The sequence below is a fragment of the Lipophrys pholis genome (genome assembly GCF_963383615.2).
Source record: "Lipophrys pholis genome assembly, chromosome: 21".
NCBI classification, from domain to species: domain Eukaryota; kingdom Metazoa; phylum Chordata; class Actinopteri; order Blenniiformes; family Blenniidae; genus Lipophrys; species Lipophrys pholis.
This window is the reverse complement of record NC_137649.1, coordinates 7,495,431-7,514,320: the sequence shown is the minus strand read 5'-3', so window position 1 is coordinate 7,514,320 and position 18,890 is coordinate 7,495,431. Positions and strand designations below refer to the sequence as shown.

General features: G+C 41.4%; 2 protein-coding genes across 6 annotated transcripts in view; one reads left to right on the top strand and one right to left on the bottom strand.

Moving 5' to 3' along the window:
• Nucleotides 1-923: 923 nt before the first annotated feature.
• Nucleotides 924-8,621, bottom strand: LOC308126370 (zinc-binding protein A33-like). Of its 3 annotated transcripts, XM_080490713.1 has the most exons (8): nt 7,976-8,597; nt 7,789-7,884; nt 7,482-7,712; nt 7,359-7,381; nt 7,153-7,271; nt 6,873-7,051; nt 3,768-3,830; nt 924-1,540 (listed from the first exon to the last, which is right to left on the bottom strand). In XM_080490713.1, exons 1-8 carry the CDS (start codon nt 8,375-8,377, stop codon nt 1,517-1,519), a joined length of 1,137 nt encoding a protein of 378 aa, XP_080346839.1. In that variant the 5' UTR covers nt 8,378-8,597; the 3' UTR covers nt 924-1,516. The 3 variants fall into 3 exon arrangements, with proteins under 3 accessions (XP_080346839.1, XP_080346837.1, XP_080346838.1); XM_080490711.1 differs by lacking the exons at nt 924-1,540; nt 3,768-3,830 and having other exon boundaries at nt 5,546-7,051; nt 7,976-8,621; XM_080490712.1 differs by lacking the exons at nt 924-1,540; nt 3,768-3,830 and having other exon boundaries at nt 5,746-7,051; nt 7,482-7,706.
• Nucleotides 8,622-16,652: 8,031 nt separating this feature from the next.
• Nucleotides 16,653-18,890, top strand: part of eya4 (EYA transcriptional coactivator and phosphatase 4) — a 44,023-nt gene continuing 41,785 nt past the window's right edge. The window contains exon 1 of one of the 3 annotated variants that reach the window (XM_080490585.1): nt 16,653-17,007. The gene's annotated coding sequence lies outside the window, so the exon portion shown is untranslated. The remainder of the gene's footprint in view (nt 17,008-18,890) is intronic. The other 2 variants (XM_080490586.1, XM_080490587.1) reach the window with 2 other exon arrangements.

Genomic DNA, 18,890 nt, shown 5'->3' with positions numbered 1-18,890 from the left:
GTCACGTTTACATCGGGATGCAGTTCCTGACAAAGCCCTGAGGAACAGAAGGACCTGAACTAAAACCTTCTGCTCACAAACTCGTCCTCCGACCTCCCGTCCTCCACCTCCCTGTTAAAAAAAAAAAAAAGAAGAGGAAGAAGAAGCTCCACATCAAGTCATTATATAAAATAACAACATTCAACATCAGCGTCATGCTTTGATCAACTCAAACCAAAGTACTTTTCCTGCTTCTACCCTGGGTGGTAAGGGCAGAATGGATCTCCAGATATTTACTTCTTTCCAAAATAAGGAAATAAATCCTTAAAAATTCACATAATAATTCTGGAAAAAAGTTGAAAAAACATAAACCCTTTCAGAAGATAACATTCAGTTTAAAGTTATTCCCCCATTTCTGAGAAGCCATCTTCATTCTGCAAACAAACTCCCTGTCATCGTCAGAATAATTTCAACTTATTCATATTTCTTATTTGTAACTTACTTACCTTAACTTCAACCTACTTTGTAGTGGAAGGAATACTCTTGAAAAGTGTGACGCTGATGCTGAGAAATAAATATGCCTGTGATTGTTACAGTAACAGTGATCAAATTACTGTGTGTGACATGAATGTTCTTACTCACAATGAACAATAGCCACCTTACAAAAATGTACAATGAAATAGTTTTTGATGAGTCTCAGAAAAATATACTTATAGATGGAATCAAAAAAATATATTTAAAAAAAACCCCCACAGAAATGCTAAGCTGACAAGTTGTACAACAATCCTGAAAATTGTATGTACAATTAAAAATGACAAATATGTTATGCAGGATGAAACTGTAATTGTGCGGCATCATGATCCCACAGGGGATCACAGTTTCCTTAATTATTTCAAATCACAGAGTTTGTTTTCAGTACATTTATGTAAAACTGCGATAAATCATAGAAATTCCGGCAATTTATTTGTATTTTGTACAGTTTACCTTCACCCGGCGTGAGACATCATGTGCAAGGAGAGAGGTTTAGTTATTCATTTAGCAATGGAAGCACGGTTTAACTTAGATTTCAAAATACATTTATGAAACCTACTTGGTCCATAGCTACAGGTACGTAACAGGCCAAAGGTGCTCAAAACAAAGAGAACTTTGCACTTAAATCCAGCAGGTGCTCACATGGGACTCTAAATTTTTTAAAGATTTTTATGGAAAGCTTTTGTAAAAACAATAATGAGTTAGAGTGGAAACAGTGGCAGCTGCTGAATGGGACCTGGCAGATGGCACAGGTACAGCGTGGATCCACACAATCCGCTCTCGCATGATACCACGCACTACGTATGGCCGTAGAGCGCACGCTATGAATGAACAATGACGAGATTTAATGGCTGCTTTACATACCCATCATCCCACTTTCTCCCCACTCTCCACTCCAGTTTTGTTCCCTCACTGTCTCCCCTCTCATCGCCAGCTCCATTCAGCCCGAGCTTGTTATTTGAATGGGAGGGGTGGACCACCCTCGGGAGGAACGGGGGAGATCGCATTACCCCCAAAAATGTAGAGGGCCCTACAAAAGAGCCATGAGACATCAGGGTGAGGGAGAGGGGGCAGCAGAGAGAGGGGAAGAAATAGGAGAGCACATGAAAGAGTGCATTAGTGAGGGGGAGGGAAAAGATTGATTGAGATGGAGAGATGAGGCATCGGATAAAGAGAAGTGGAGGTAAGAGAAAGGAAAGGTGAAAAAGGGTGAAACACTTTCTTATTTCGTGTAATGTTATATTTGGCCTTGTATTTGCACAAAATGACTACTTTCAGCTGAATTAGCCGTCACCAATGATTTACTATGAGATAAGTGTGTTAACAGTTAATCTTAAGTAAACAGAATGTATGTTTTTAGCCACTTAATGGCGGAAATGTTTCATTTATCAAACAACAAAGCCAAGGAGAAACAAGGCATTCTTCATTTGGGACAGTGGGGCATTCAAAAAGAAGAGGAAAGTCTTGATTTGATGCATTAAAGAACCAAGACCCTGAAGTGGTCCAAATGAATAAGACCACATCGTGTATAGAAGTAGTGCATCCAGGTCACTTCACTACAATTTCTGTAAATATTGTACAATACTTGCTTATTTGAAAAACATTTGCCTCTAAAAACAATCTCAGAACTATCGTCGCTACATTGCACATGTTTAATACACTTTTAAATGCAGTAGTTGCTGTTTATCAGTGTTTCAGTCATTTACCGTCTTCAACAAAAGACAAATCAGCACTTTCAGTTCACAGTGAGAAATTCTCCATTCAAGTCCAATGTTAAGCTGAAGGGCTGTTTTCCGTATGCAAGGGTTTTTTGGGTCTTTTCTAATTCCTCAGTTGAAAAACGTGCATTTGAAGGAACACAAAATAATTGTGTGTGATTATCTGCCTCTTTGTATTTGACCTGCACTCGTCTGGTGACCCTGAGCATCGGATTAAAAAAAAGTACATTGAGTGTAAGAGTTAAAGATTCAGTTTTTACTGAGATGCCTAATATGATAACCATAGTAGAAATGATTATCAAACTGAGGACAAGTTGTAGTTAATCCAAACATTAGACTAATTAAAAATAAAATGGTAATAAAATAGTCCTCCTGATCAGTTAAAAAAAAGTGCAGTTTAGAGAAATCATCCTACCTAATGATGACACAGGAGATATATTACTGTGAATCATCCCGGATACTCAGCAATTATAGAAGTGAAACAGAAGCTGAAAGCAGGCTAATAATGGACGATGATAATATTCTTCTCATCAAAGTACACAGCTTCCTCAAAGCTCTGGATTGATCTTTAACCCTTTAGTGGGCAAATGACATTACTTGCTAACTTGCCATTTTCTTCCTGTTTGCTCCAAACCAATAATTGTGAAGTTGAATCGACACACCTCATTACTCTACAGTGCGACAGTAGTTCTCGATGGTGTGTATTTCACGTTTGTTTGTTTTTTTTTATAAAAAATACAGTGAGAGATTTGTCCAACGTGGAGAATTGTGAATGTCCAGCTGGTAATAAATGGGTGACTTGGTGACAGAGTGTATCATCTATAAAGGCACATAAGGTGACCGACCTTTCTCACTTTCCAGGGATTTTGTTTTGAAGGTTTAGGATTAAAAAAAAATTAAGAAATAAAAAAAATAGCAAAGAAAAGCTAGAAAAGCACTGCAGCTGCTGTGTTCAATACATGTCCTTAGGGGGCGCTGTGAGTCAGGGCTTTGGGATCTGACGGTCTTCATCGACATTTAATGATAATTATAACCTGGGTCACACTGGTGGTAGACACACACACACACACACACACACACACACACACACACACACACACACACACACACACACACACACACACACTGCCTGGTTAAAAACATGAAGACATTAGCAGTAACTTGATAAGGAGTGAATATTGATCTACTCCCAAGGGGCTTAGAGAGTGAGAGAACACCAGACAGCACTTTATCACAGCACTTGACCATCAGTCTGTGTGTGTGTGTGTGTGTGTGTGTGTGTGTGTGTGTGTGTGTGTGTGTGTGTGTGTGTGTGTGTGTGTGTGTGTGTGTGTGTGTGTGTGTGTGTGTGTGTGTGTGTGTGTGTGTGTGTGTGTAACCGGGAGGGATTTCATGATTCTGATTGCTGAGGACACATGCTGCTTAAATTCTTCAATGATTGCCTCCAAACGAAACATCATTGCCAAACAAAATAATAAACCCTGAGAGAGAGAGAGAGAGAGAGAGAGAGAGAGAGATATGACAGCATCATGTACTCACAGCCTTGCTCCTTGAAGATATCCAGACCACAATAACGAGAGTAGAAAGTGACCAAAAGGGAACCTGAAAACAAGGACCAGATGGAAAAGCAGCCACATAAAAGTGCACATGTGTGTGTCCATTGATCTAAATATGAATCCCTGACCACTGGCTGGACTGATTTGCACAATAACTGTGCACATAAAGTATGTTGTGTTCATAGCTGATTACATTAGCACTGTAAGTCATGCTCACTGGCAGGCTTGATAATGTGCAGCTATCATGATTTCACAGCGCTGCGCCAGGGTTGGATGAATTACAAGCAAAGTCAAGGATTTGTTACAAAACAACACCACTTTTTTATTTATTACTTTTTGTTTTACCATAGGTGATTTGTTGTGTCACATTGCCTTTGGGTCAAACGACCTCTTCAGCTTTACAAGTTTGACTGTTTAAAGGGGGTTAATCGGCCCAGGCGAGGGTGTAGCGGTTACCATTCACCTTATAACAAGTATGACACTGATTCTTCTGGTACTTGTTCGCCCCATGTGCGCACGGATATACTCCATTTTCTCCCGTAGTCACAAAATACATCAATTGGAGGCTAACTGGTGACCCTAAAATTGCTTGTTCGTACGACTGTCCTGTGTTGTCCCTGTTGATGCAGGGTGGAGGTGAATTGTCTGGACTGGACCCTGGACTAGTGGTTAGCCCTTATGCCACATGGAGGTACTATGTTCAGTTCTGGTATCTGGGTGCTTTTCTGTGTGGAGTGCATGCTTGTACGTGTGTGTGTGTGTGTGTGTGTGTGTGTGTGTGTGTGTGTGTGTGTGTGTGTGTGTGTGTGTGTGTGTGTGTGTGTGTGTGTGTGTGTGTGTGTGTGTGTGTGTGTGTGTGTGTGTGTGTGTGTGTGTGTGTGTGTGTGTGTGTGTGTGTGTGTGTGTGTGTGTGTGTGTGTGTGTGTGTGTGTGTGTGTGTGTGTGTGTCAATTGGGATCCAGCATCTCGCAAACCAAAGTTAGATGAAGTGCTTTGGCCATGGGTACAAACTAGAACATCATAAAAGCTTTATGTTCTTGCACAGTATTATACTTCCCCTCCACACAAATGTTTCTTTCTGGAAGTCAAGCCAACTCAGACTGTGTCGGGCCGAGTCTAGACAGTTACCGTATGTCTCCTGTCTCCAGCCTCCGGGGCAATTGGCACATCTCTGCATCCACCAACACTCGTCCCTTTGGTCGTCTTTCTATTTGTCTGTGAATTCGATATGAGCTCACTGTTTTGGCTCCAGTTCAGGGCCACGGCGTTGCCCCCGACGACAAAGCCTACATCCATTTTTGATCTTTCAGTCCTGATCTATTGATTTCTTTTCTCTTTTGTCCTTCAGAAGCACAGTGAGATTCATGAGCGGCGCGCTCACACAACGGGCCTACATGGTTGAATGACTTCATCTTTGAGTGACATCTTCCACAAACACACAGATTATTTTCTCGTGTGCTTTCCAGCTCATGCAAGTAACATCACTAATATTTACTGCGATTCATTGTCATTATAATGTTCCAATACAAAAACGATTTTCCATATAAGCAAAGCCCAGATCTTTGCAATTCTGCAGATTTTGTATTTATTTTCTCTGATTAGTAGAGAAATGGCAGTTTCACTAAAAAAAAACATCTGACCTATTCTCATCAGTGGCTCCCATGGTGCATTCTGGTCAACATCAAACAGTTTAAAGACCATGTTGGAGGAAAAAACGAGTAACATGCTGTTGAAGATAAATACTACACGTCGGAACAAGTTGAATAAAACAAAAACAGCAACATTTTAATGACACATTATGTTTAAAATATAGACATCCAAACTTCTTCTAAATGTCACCATCAAGTATGGGTTTAAAAAAAAAAATCTGATTGGGATTACCGAACCAGAAAAATTCACTTTGTTCAAGTCAAAATAATAAAGCACATTCAACAGCCTCCACACTCTTTTTTTTTTTTTTTCAATTTCCTTTTCTTTCTCACCATGTTTTCTGCCCCTACAATTTTTTTTCTCCCCTCTTTTAATTTGGCCCCTCTGTTTGCTTTCCTTCATTCTTTCATTAGTTGAAAAAACATAGCCGGCATTCCAGCTGTAATACCAGTGAGATTCGGTATCGATGATGAGGTTTGGGCTCATGCGTGTGAGCGTGTCAGTGGTGATGAGGGAGAGAGAGGACGATGGCAGCACACCAGCGACTTCCACCATTGCTTCATAATGATTCATCACTGCGCGATGTGTGGATTCTGAGGGATATGTCGGCCGCAGCAGGGCATCATGGGAATTCTCCAGCTCACTGGATGAGGGGCGTCCAACATGGAGGAGTTGTACGTATTTTTAGGTTATTATGCTTTCATTTGACGCTGTGTGTGGCCTCTGCTTGAGGCAGCCACGGTGTTCTGACTGATGAACTGATTTAAATGGACAGATATTAACAAAGCCAGCAGCGCCAACAGCAGTTAGACAACTTTGACTGTTTTCTTTATTGCACGGGAGATATAGAAACACAATGAAATCCCCACAAAACATCAATGTAAGAAGGAAAAAAAAAACAGGGAAAGTTTAAGCAATGATTGACATGATACTTAAATCAAATAAAAAATTTGAATGGATAATTTCATTCGAAAACAGGTAACATGAAACTATATACATGCAACTTTAAAGGTCACTGTTAATCACGAAAGATAGTTTGGTGGTTTTTAAGCATCCGGCGGCTAAATAAATTGGTTTTGTCGCCTCATTTTCTTATTTGTCAGTTTTGCAGAATGTCTGTCATGGTTCAACCACACTTCACCTGAAGGATTCTTACATTTTCACGAAAGTAAGGAAAAACTGTTTCTGTGAACTTGTGCTTGATAGTGTGTACATGGGTTTTCCGAACAAGATCAAAAAATGAGAGAACTCCTTGGTCGTAATCAAGCACCACTCTGATCTTTTGTGGGAAATTGTCTTGAGAAACTTCATCAATGTAGTTCAAATCTTTACAAACACGCAGAATACCAGTGCATACACACATGTAGATTCCCCAGATCCTCCTTGTTAATTTCTCTCTGGTTTTAATTGTCACACCCACCGCCCAGTAGCCACCCACCTCCACATCCCAGCTGTGTTTTCCAGAACTGAAGCCTTCATAGCCGAGAATGTCTGACGAGCGCAGCCTCTCAGGATTGTCTGGAAATGGTTGACGCTTGTCGCTTTTTGTTATACAAGTCAGGTGGGTGGAGACATTCAAATCAGAGCAGGCAGTGTTGGGGTCCAGGATCACAGAAGCTACAGAGAAATACAGAAGACCCAGTCAAACCTGTATATTGCTACCTGTGAGCCACATTGTGGATGAAATTTAAAAGAGAGACAGATGTATCGTTGCTTACTGCGTTCTATATTTGTTGACATCTTTTTCCAGATTGAGAACTGCAGGTTCCCGAAGTGTTTGGCCTGGTCGATCAGGGTCCCTGAGAGGTCTTTATTGCCTGGTAGTGTGTGCTGCAAACTGAAGATAACGTAGTTTTTCATATTGAAAAGGTACACGTTATATATATATATATGCAACCCAATTAAAATTAAAAACCCAACTTACCTCTGCATAGTAGCTTTAATGTTCTACAAAATAAAAAGAAGTAGGAATAGGAAATTAATACATTTAATTTAGCCAAATATGCACAAGAAATGTCCTTTAAACACCAAGAGCCTCCCTGATTACCTGCATAAGTAATATGTCCTCAGTATTAATCTCCTTCTTGACGGTTTTGACTTTTTCTGTGATTGAGATGATCTCTGCATTCCATTTTCCAATCCTGGTTTTCATCGCTTGGCCTTTGAGCTTGGCCTCTTTCCTCAGTGCATCGACTCTTTCAGCTTCATCCGCATGCAGCAACTGGTGAATCTTCCGAAACTCCTCTTTGATGCTCTGCTCAGTCTGCTGAGCCTGGAACTGAGAAAACACTGTCAGCGTACCGGAAATGGATGAACCATTTGCTATATCTCTTATCATTAAGAACAAGCCTCACCTCGATGTGGCGGGCCATTCCTTCACAGTGGGTTTTTTCATGTACAGATGACCCCAGACTCGTCTTCAGATACATCAACCCAACCTTGAGTTTAACCTACGAATGGGAGTTGATCATTTATAGCTCATTTTTAGGTTCATTATCCCCTCAAATGTTGGAAGATATCAAACTAAAATACATATGTTACCCTGTTTTCCTTTGCCGCTTCATTGAAAGGGATGCAGTTGTGTTTCTTATGTTTCTTTGAATCCCTACAAATCACACAGATGGGTTGTTGATCGTCCTGGCAGAAGAGTTTGAGTTTCTCACCGTGAAGGCTGCAAAGCTCTTCAGAGCCCGATGCTGCCTGACTCTTCTCTCGTCTCAAGGTGTCAGACAAGTTTCGCAGCGCCAGATTTCGAGGTGGCTGAGACATTGGAAATACTTCCTTGCAGACAGGGCATGTCTGGATCCTGCTCCGTTCCCACCACTCCTTAAGACAGGAGGTACAAAAGCTGTGGCCGCACAACAGGAGGACAGGATCCGTGAATAAGTCGCAGCACACGGGGCACGTGCAATCCTCTTCCGACTGGAATGGTTTAGAGGCCATTCTGTTGAGTCGGCCTGCGTCGCAGCCTGCTCACTTTCACAGATTCAAAGTCTCTCGTCGTCCATCCGTACAGGTCTGAAAAGTTTCAAAAATCAAAAGCGACATTCAAAAAGAAGACGTATCTTTATCTTCCACACTTTCCATTAAAAACATGTACACATATGTTGAGCAGCAGCGGGTTCAGTCCTCTTATCTCTTCTTCCGTATTGTTTTTCTCTATAAAATGGGAGGTGCTCTTATTTCTGCACTTTGCCCTTTGAAGATATGTCAACATGCTCAACTGTTCTCGCCAAAGAATGAGGAAGGACATAACCACACTGGTTTGACTTGATTCTTACAGAAACTAAAGCTTTATGTATTGTTTACAGATGTTGTGAGAGGAATCCTTTTGGATGAAATGACAAAATACTGCGAGTTATATTATAGTTTCTTTTTCACAGAGAAAGTAGTGAAGAATGTTTTTATCTGACTGACAAGTTTTGACTCTTTCCACAGTCTTCCTCAGAGCGCCTGCTGACATTTGATGACACGTCGGTCTTTATCATGGGACCGGCCTGACGCCTCATTCCATGCTGAAAGCAGCATCACCGCCATGGATGGGGCATGTCACTGTCGGGTAGCACCAGAGTGAGCCGGAGTTCAAGCAACTTTGCCCGTGTTTTGTTTACAAAAACCTGAAGGAAAGCTGAAGAGAGCCGACCAGTGGACATTCCTCAGCATTTCCCTGAAAGTGAGCCTCAGTCTGATGATGTGAGTGTTTGTATTTGATATTAATTGATATGTCCCCATACAGCTGTGAACATCATGGGTCTGCTCAAATTATAATCCCTCCCAACTCTTTACACACGTATTCACATAAACACGTTTTGCATCTTCTAAATAAATGAATAAACACATTAACTTTGACTCAACAGTATATTTGAAAGCAGCAGTGGACTGTGGGCCGACACACACTGTGAGTTAGTGCAAAACAAAAAACCTCAAATCAAACATAGTCTTTTAAAGTGATCAGTGATGGCTGATTCTGGGGACAGCGGGGGCGTGGCTGGCCTGACAGATTCTGACAGATCTGTCAGGTCTCCGTCAGCTTCCTGGAGGTGGCTGCACCTCTGCATCCCATAGGACTGATCAATGCTGGGGGGAAAAAAAAGGAATTTCCCCAAATGGATTAAGTTATTAATGCAAATAAGGTTGTAACTGCTTTGTGCTTTAATGTCAAATATTCTTAATAATATTCTATACTGTCCCTGGCGATCAAAAACATCCGCACGTCCCACCGCACACCCTGGGTATGCGGATGTTTTGCGATGCGCCAACAGCAGCATGAAATGTAAGCATGGCAGGTATGATAGCTGTGGAGGAACTTCAACGATCTGCAAGGTGAACATGTGACCTGTGAGGTTAGCCAAGCTCGAACAGCTGCGAGCGCAGCTGATTTGCTGATATGTTGACTGCCAAGGCTAATGGATCGCTTTTCTTGACTTCCTCATATAGTATTTTTCATTTTAGTGAGTGTAAAATACTGAACAACTAAATCAAAAAGAAGAGATAAGAGCACCCAAAATGCTTCAAGTGGTCCGTTACGCTGTCCCTGGCAAAATAACATTTGACGATTTGTGTACAGAATACTCTTCATCTGAATTACACACATGCAGGCTATGCTAAAAAAAAAACCCAGAAAAAACATGGCTTTGGACAAAGACATGCACGTACTGGTCTCCTAGTTGTTTGGTATTTGGCGACACTTGCTGGTTTTCAGGTCCAAATTAAACTGAAGGTAGTGCATGAAACTAAATTACTGTTATATGCATAATCCCTATAAGGTCATACTACACCTAATCCCTTTTTATTCGCAGTCCACCCCCTCTCACGCCCAACACTTTCTCCTTTAGCCCGGCATTCACATAACGCGCACACACATAAGCTGCATACATCAGATTCTCAGCAGTGAAAATGGCAAGTGATTTGCCCCTTGACCGCTGCAGTTATAGCTATCAAATACTAACTGCTTTAACATGACAGCACACACCACCATGTTGCCAGTTAATTTTCTCCTGTGCCGTCTTTTATTTTTCTCCTACAGATGGAGTATAAGAAATATTAAAATGTTTCAAAGTATAGTCTTGCCATGACGCAGATGGTATTGCCATCATTATATTCCTAACTACAAAAGATTGTGTGTATTCATCTTTAGGTGTAAAAACTCCCGTCTTCAGTGTTTATCACACGGATGGGTTATCTGTGCTTCTCACTGAGGAAACACTACGCGGTGTGTGTTCGGTTACATAACTTGTACCACTTACCTTTCCTCAGCCAGCAGAATTATTATGGCTGGAGCTGGCAGTGTGGGGGCGGATTTTCGTGTAACTGTTCCTACACTTGAATATTATGTCCATAACCATAAAACATTCAATCGACATGAAGCCAAGTGTTCTGGATCTGGCCACAGTAGCCTCCCCAGGGTGGAGCAGTAAAACCGTCCTGAGCCACCATTAGGTGGGGTGAACTGGAAGAAACGCTGGAGCCAGCCCGGAGCTGAGCCGAGAGCAGGAGCACAGCTGATGGTAAACTAATTTTGCCGGCCCGATACCCCTCCCCAACCCCGACGCACACAGAGCACACACTTCCACATGAAGCACACCACGGTTTCACACAAGTGAGAAGTCTCCCGGGACCCTAAATGTGGGACAAAATCTCACACTCTCAGGCTCTTTCCATCGCTCTCCTCAACTTCTCTCACACACAGTTGATCTCAGCGAGTAGAGACGTAGTGTGTGTTCCAGCGTCTGCCTTAAGGGAGCAAAGCCTGGAAAGGAATCCACTGAAAACTGTGCCGTACCATTAAAAGTAAGGAGAAGAAAACAAGTGTGAAATAAATTTCATGTTCAAGTCAATGTTACACATCATGATTTGAAATACAGGGCAACTTATGGGACATCACAAGAGCAGTTTTTCAAGCCTTTTCTGACCAGTGCATCTACATAAACCTTCAATTAATACTTTGCTTAAGTCTTCTTTTACTATTTCATTCCTCTTTTTGTTGCTGGACACTAGTAAAGATTATAAAAAGAAAAAAAGAAAGTTGTAACTGGAGCGTGGGCTCTGCAACAGAACATTACAGGAATTTACGACGTGCCAAATGTTTCCTTTGTTCCTCTCTGTGGCAGCTTGAGGTGGCAATTAGTGACGGCAGCGACCTGCGGTGAGCTCACTCCGTGTCTTCATCCAAGATTCGAGGATTGATTGATATTTTCCAGTCATTTCATCTGCGTAACTGCCACAGCTTTGCTCTGTTTATAGAAAGAGGGAAACAGAATCCTCTCTATCAACCCCACAAACCACTAATTATCAAAAGAATATTCATTTAATGTTGTTATTTTTCAGTATAGTATTAAAGTTAGAAACCGAAATCTGTGGCACTTCGCCAAAGTCTAAGATGCCCCTTACTTTTTTTTTTTTTACCCTGAGCTCTCAGTGCTTGAAATAAACCCCATTCCATTTGGCAAACCAATTTGAGATGAAGGGTGGGGGCAGGAATAAGAGAGGTATAGGTTAGCTGTAGTAATAATCATAAATCACCTCTGAAATGCTGCCATGTCACATGCCACACTGCACCACTAATGACCAGGCCCATCTTTCACCGGGTATTTTTATCTGTGTGCCCTGACACCCGACTTCTGGAATCGTCCTCTCGTTTTACGTCGTCAGCACCTCGGCCCGGCCTGAGCACAAGTTCCTCACATATCTATAAATACCAGCCAGCTAAATGGCATTTTCTCTCACCCCCTCCTCCCGCTTGGCAAGAACCGGGAGCTCTGTGACTTGGCAAACGAACTCACAGTCCAATGCCACTAAACATCTTGGGGCTTAGCCCCCCACCCCAGCATCACCCTCCAGAGAACAGCTGGCCAAAAAAATAGATCCATCTGCCACTGCCTTCAAATTCCAAAGTGGTTTCAGTGTAATTAAAAAAGCTGCAATTAGTTTTCACTCATTTTGTGAGATACATGCAAACGCTGGGACATTTTCTCCCCTTAAGACCGCCTGTTGAATTAACCTGGAACACACACACACACACACACACACACACACACACACACACACACACACACACACACACACACACACACACACACACACACACACACACACACACACACACACACACACACACACACAAAGAGAGAAACACCTGTACGTGTGCTTCCTTTGTGCAGAATGTCCTGCCAAGTTTTTTAAGCTCACTGACATGTGGCACTAGAGACTGCAGGTCACAGACCGCTTCCTGCTATTTTGGTCAGTGTCACAGCTTGAGGTTTTAATTTATTCTGCCAGAATGTGTCAATCACTTAGCAGCAGGGTTCTGACCCGAGTCTGCAGAGAGGCACCCGGGCGCTGCAGGTAGGCCTCGTTCCTCCCGACGGCTTCAAGCAAAAATAAAAACAAGCCCCGGCTCTGACGGCGAGGGGTCTCTGCTATGGACAGTTCAGTTTCTTATGAAAACCTGCATCGCTTATATGAGTGTTTTTGAACGCGTTTACGTCTTTTGAGAATAATCGCTGAGTCTCTGTTTATCGCAGTGTTCGTCTTGTGTGTTGTTCTGGAGACCTGTCCTGTACCCACGCAATGTCCCTGAAATGAATGAGTTCTACTCTCTTCTCGTCATGTATTACTGCTCCTGCCGCATCGTTTTATCACAGGGGCAATGCAGTCTGTACCACACTCAGTGATTAAAGCTACTTTGCCAGTTGAGTGGTCCAAACACATGAACTAAACCTATCGTAAGCTCACTATCAACTACCACAGTGCACTGCTTTTTGTGATCTGATATTTTACTTTCAAAGAGGACATTAGATGGACGGGTCGTGATCATGACGATCACGTCTTGGTTGCCACAACATCAATTTTCTACTAATTGTGTATGAAAAAAAAACACCTTTCAGATGAACATTTATGTCCATTGAAAGTGCTGCTTTGTAATTGTCAGTCTGTGGTCAGTGAATACAGTGATTGTTTTTCTTGCTTCTCTCCCTTGTCCAGCATCAGGCTACCGCCTGCCATGCCGATGCCAGTCGAGAGGCCAATGCCAAGAGTTTGAATTTGACCCTCCCAATTCGGAGCCAAAACACACACACATCAGTCATCATGTGAGGTCATGCCTACTACGCATGGCATCACATGGCTTTGCAGTGCTTATCCTGTCCACTTCCATCTGATAAGTGAGTCAAACGCTTTGTGGTGAGGCGGCGTCGCCGCACTGGATCACAGATCAGGATGCGTAACTCTCGATAATGTTATTCTCAGTGTCTGCAGACAGTGGTGCGAAGAAAAGAGAATCTTCTATTCAGTTTGTCAGATGGAAATCACTGTAAACTGAACGTTTCTCTTCTCAACTGCCAACCAACGTGGATTCCAACTGCACTAAGAACAAGACTGAGCCAAGCAAACCAAACTTTACAAAGTTTTCAAGTCACTAAACAAACTTCGTGATATACATATATGAGACTGTGTGTGTGTGTGTGTGTGTGTGTGTGTGTGTGTGTGTGTGTGTGTGTGTGTGTGTGTGTGTGTGTGTGTGTGTGTGTGTGTGTGTGTGTGTGTGTGTGTGTGTGTGTGTGTGTGTGTGTGGTGTGTGTGTGTGTGTGTGTGCGCAGGATAGCAGGGTTTCTAAGTCGGAGGAGTTGCTGACATCATGACCTCAAATGAAATGACAGCATGGTAAAAGAGCGCTGAACCGAGGCCGGCGGGATCCAACAGCCACAGAATCCATAAGCCATAACAAACATTCAATATTTCAAATAAACAACACGCCGTGGCCAAATCTGTCATCTTTTCCCGGAGTGTCTGTGAAGCTGTGCTGTCTGAGATCACTCTCACGTTATTTATATGAGCTCTGCTGGGTTATATTTGTCATTTTGGTGTACATCTCCTCTATGTTTTCTAACTTTTATCGGCATAATCATTCCTCTCTACATTCATCACACTTTCTTCTGCTTGTTTGTGTGATTTGCATTTTAGCTTTCATGCAAACTACATATTCATGTGTGCTTTTGCAAAAGAAAATGAAGAAACAAACCCCAGGGAGCGTTTTATTGTGAGCTGAACAAACAAACAAACAAAGTATGTGTGTGTGTCCTCCACAATATTATAGCTGTTTTGCTTTTCTTTCTTTTTTTGAAGGTTGACTTACTTATGTGCATTTGTGCTTTTAGGCTACTGAGTCTTCATTGAGTGCACGAGCAGGATGAACGATGGCTCACCACGCCTCAGAACATGCCAAGGTCAAGTAATACATAGAAATACTGATGCAGAATTGTCAGATTTAAGAAAACTCTGCCATCATTAAAAAAAAGTCCAGATTCTATCTGGTAGACTTGATCATGTTGTCCATTTAATATGACTTTACGTCTGACATTATTACACAAATCTCAAATTTTAAGATCTTATATGTCTTAACTAGTCAGTTTCCTCAAAGTCTGTTTCTGCCTTGAAGCCTCATCTTTCACTTTTACCTTGATGACCGTGTTACAAAACTATTCCACTTTTTAAGTGTCTTATATCTTATAATAGCTGATGATGGGCAAGTTTTGTTGACAAGAACATCACAAAAGAAATCAGGACTTGTAGGTGTCAAGAGTTATTTGGAGACAATTGTGTTTGTATCAATAGATATACTTAGTTCAGGTTCAAGGTTTAATTTTTAAATATTTGTGACAATTCTTCTCATAGTCTTTATAAAAGCAAAGGTGAGGATGGAGATTATGTGTAGCTTATTTTAATTGGACTGTTATCATGGTCAGTTGTTCTTATGAATAAACATATTAGTCAATTTAGTTATTCAAGATGATGTTTTGATCCTTTGAATAGTTGGTGATTATTTAAATCATTGACCAAGTCATGAATACAATCATTAACACACCACGACATACAATGTAAACCACAATAGGCCCCCCAGCACCAAATTCAATTCAATTCAACGTCGTCATTTTAAGCCACTATTACACATTGAATGTGGAAACCAAAATCTTCCTTGTTTTCAATATTATATTTGTGAATTGATAACCGAACAGCATAAAATGAACAAACAACACATATAGATGTGTGATTTAAACAGGCGGAAATTAAATAAGTGCTACATTCAGTATAATCGCCGGTCCTCCAGTCGTAGAACTCAAAATGCAGAATTATGTTTTGAGTTGAGGTAGTGATGAAGTGGATGATCCTCCTCTACTTCATTTAGAAAGGTGAGGAATGGCTCTGGTTGCTCGAGGCCTTTCTCTATCGAACTCGTCCTTTGAAACTGAAATCTTTCCACCCTGATGGCCGACAATATTTTTATGATCCAATGTGGGGCTAAGGGAGATTTTCATTCCCTCAAAATGAGTCTCTTTGTGATTATTGTGTCCAAATGCCAGTGATCTTTGTACAGACTTAAGATTTGAAGCACAGAGGGCGTCTGGATGAAAAACTTCTTCACAGGCCTTGGAAATAAAAATCAAAGATTATAGTCCAGACAAAACCACAAAGCATGTGATATTTGCACCTGTTGCACAGTGGTAAACTTATGCAAACTGAGCTTAGAGTGACGGAAATGGTGAACCATCTTAGATTAAATGAGTTGATGTTGACTGTTTATCGGTCCAGCCTGAATCATTCTTGTCCCACCTGGCATCAGATAGAATCTCAACACTGGCAAAACTGCAGGAACAATCCTTCAGAACCATGAGGCCCAGAGCGGGTGGCTGCTTTCTGCTGTCCCAAATATATTCTAACTAATGTTACCTTTTTACTCGTTGTAAGGTTTATTTTCTATTTTATTTTATTTTATTTAGTCAGCTATTATGCGGTATGTATATACACAATAGCAGGGGGTGGGTATCAATCTGTTTTTGTTCTGATTTTACTCTGTAAAACACTTTGTACTGCATTTTCTTTTGTACTAACTAGATAGATAGATAGATAGATAGATAGATAGATAGATAGATAGATAGATAGATAGATAGATAGATAGATAGATAGATAGATAGATAGATAGATAGATAGATAGATAGATAGATAGATAGATAGATAGATAGATAGATAGATAGTGCTCAGAGTGTGCGTGTTGTTTTTGCTCAGTTGGGATATATAAAACTGTGAGCACGTCATTTGGGCCAAACTATTAATAAGAACTCATCCTGGTAACCCCCACCCTCCCCCCACCCCCGAACCCCATTACTCCTTTGGACCCTCGCCCAACAGTGTCCGCATGGCAGCTGGACGCATGCGCAGCGGCGACGCGCTCAGTCACGTCTCATGCCTCTGCGTGTCTCAAACTTTGACGCGCACTGAAAATAATGTCGCTTCCCACGGAAGTCAAGGGCCCCGTCACCGAGCCCGACCCCCGGGACGCGTGTTAGGGTCTTGTCCGTGAGTTTGGTCCAGTGTGAGTGACTTGTTGCGGGACTCTTGGCCGGCCATGGCCAGCAGTGGCTGAAGTGTGTCGGTCCCGTCAGTGACAGGCTGCAGACGGCAGGGAGAGCTGTGCGCAGCGACCGCTCCGCTCCGCGTCCCAGCAATGAGAGCTTCCAAGAAGTGAGGGGGGATCTGGGAGCCGCTTACCTTCTCAAGCCACATTAAATTGGACTCAGGTTGGTCTTGATTCTTTTTTTTTTTTTTTTTTTTTCTTTCTTTCTTTTTTTTTAACCCCTCTTCAGTCTGATTTCGGGTTTTTATTACTGGTACCAGTCACAGATTAGAACTTTGGTTCAGTTGCACAAAGTTAAGAAACAGTCAAGCACAGTTTATTTTGGTTCAAAGTGAATTATAGAATTGCTTTTTCATGTTTGACTATTTGCACACTGTGGACATGTGAAGTAAATTACTGTAATATAAATAAAGACTTGCCCATTAGGAAGTTAGAGGGATGCAGAAGTTGGTATGGCTTTTTGAGTTCACACTTTTTCATCATCATATAGCGTTGATCCACTTATTGATATTTTCGGAGTTTTTTTTTTTTTTTTAAACAAACTGAGGTCAAATTGGCAGGGACTCATCTCAAATTTGAGCTATGAAACGTTTTTTCCTACTTATTTCAACATGATCAAATAAAAAGGATGTCACACTTTTCTCTTTACCTTTGTATTACGTTTTGTGCTTGTGGCCTCTGTACTTCTCCCACATCTTTTGGAGGGTCTTCAGTCTGAGCTCTGTCCGCTTCCTCCACGGCTTTTTTTTTTCTCATCTCACTTCTCATCCCACGTGGAGTTTGTGTTTATATTTGATATGTAGGAAATGGGAATCTTATACCACGGCCGGGCTCTCAGGGCTTGAATGGCCCCTGGCTATTGGCCTGCCCCTCATGACAAGTTATACACCGACTCAAAATCTGATAGGACCTCCTGCACCGTAATCCACACAGATTATATTTCCCATTAAGAGCTCATACTTAACCAACGCGCATTAATGCGCGAGACGTGGATGGAAGAGATGAGATTTATTGTGCGTGGAAGGTTTCTGGAAATTATAGGGTCACACAGAAAACGCAGAAAATTGAATTATGTGTGTATTAGATAAATGCTTTGTTATTTTAAATAAATATTTCTTGATTTGTTTGAGACATATGCGCTTCATGATAGTTTTTTTTTTAATCTAATATTTAATTTTATGCCACGCTATTTTAGTATTTTACCATTTAATTTAGTTTTACTTTAGTTTTATTTGTGTAGCGTTCGGGCTGCAAAAGGTCTGATGCATTTTTTTATATATATACGTTCGTGCGCCAATTAATAATAATAATAATAATAATAATAATAATAATAATAATAATAATGATAATCTCAAAAAAATGTGCTGCCAATTTCCAATTTTTTCATCCTAAAATATATCTTTATTAATACACTTACATGTCCCTGCAATATTCCCGTAAATGCGCACGCCGCAAAATGTTTTACCTAATACTGTGAAGTTATGCGCGCAACAAAAATAGGTTGTGCGTGTGAGCGCGCGTGTGGCCCTATGAATGTCATTTTTTTGTAGATCTATAAGTCAAAATGAGGAAATGGTTCAGTAGCAGTTCTTAAGATCGGTTGTTGCGTAAAAACACTTTTTTTTTTTCAGTCAAAGGGATTTGAGTCGGATTTAATAGGCTGTGTGATTTTTTTCTCCTTCGCTTCTCCAGTCTGCGGTTTGTCCAAACACTCCTTCTCTCTTCGGTTTGCACGGCGTGAAATTACCGCAGTGTGCAGCCGTGCACTCCACTTTCTAATCCTCCTCCGCCATCCCATATGTGTTTCTTGTGTCGCTGTCAATAGCCATACTGAGAAATATAATTCTCTCTTCAGGGACGCAGAAGGAAATGGCAGGCATTATTGATTCCCTGTTAAGTGTCAGGTAACTACTGGGTGGTTTCAGGGCCATGCAGTAGTTCATGTGTGCTGGGACACAACACAGACACAGGCCTTCAGCAAAGTTCTTAAACAAGAATACGATTCGACATTGAATGCAAAATAAATATTTAGAACATTATGACCCT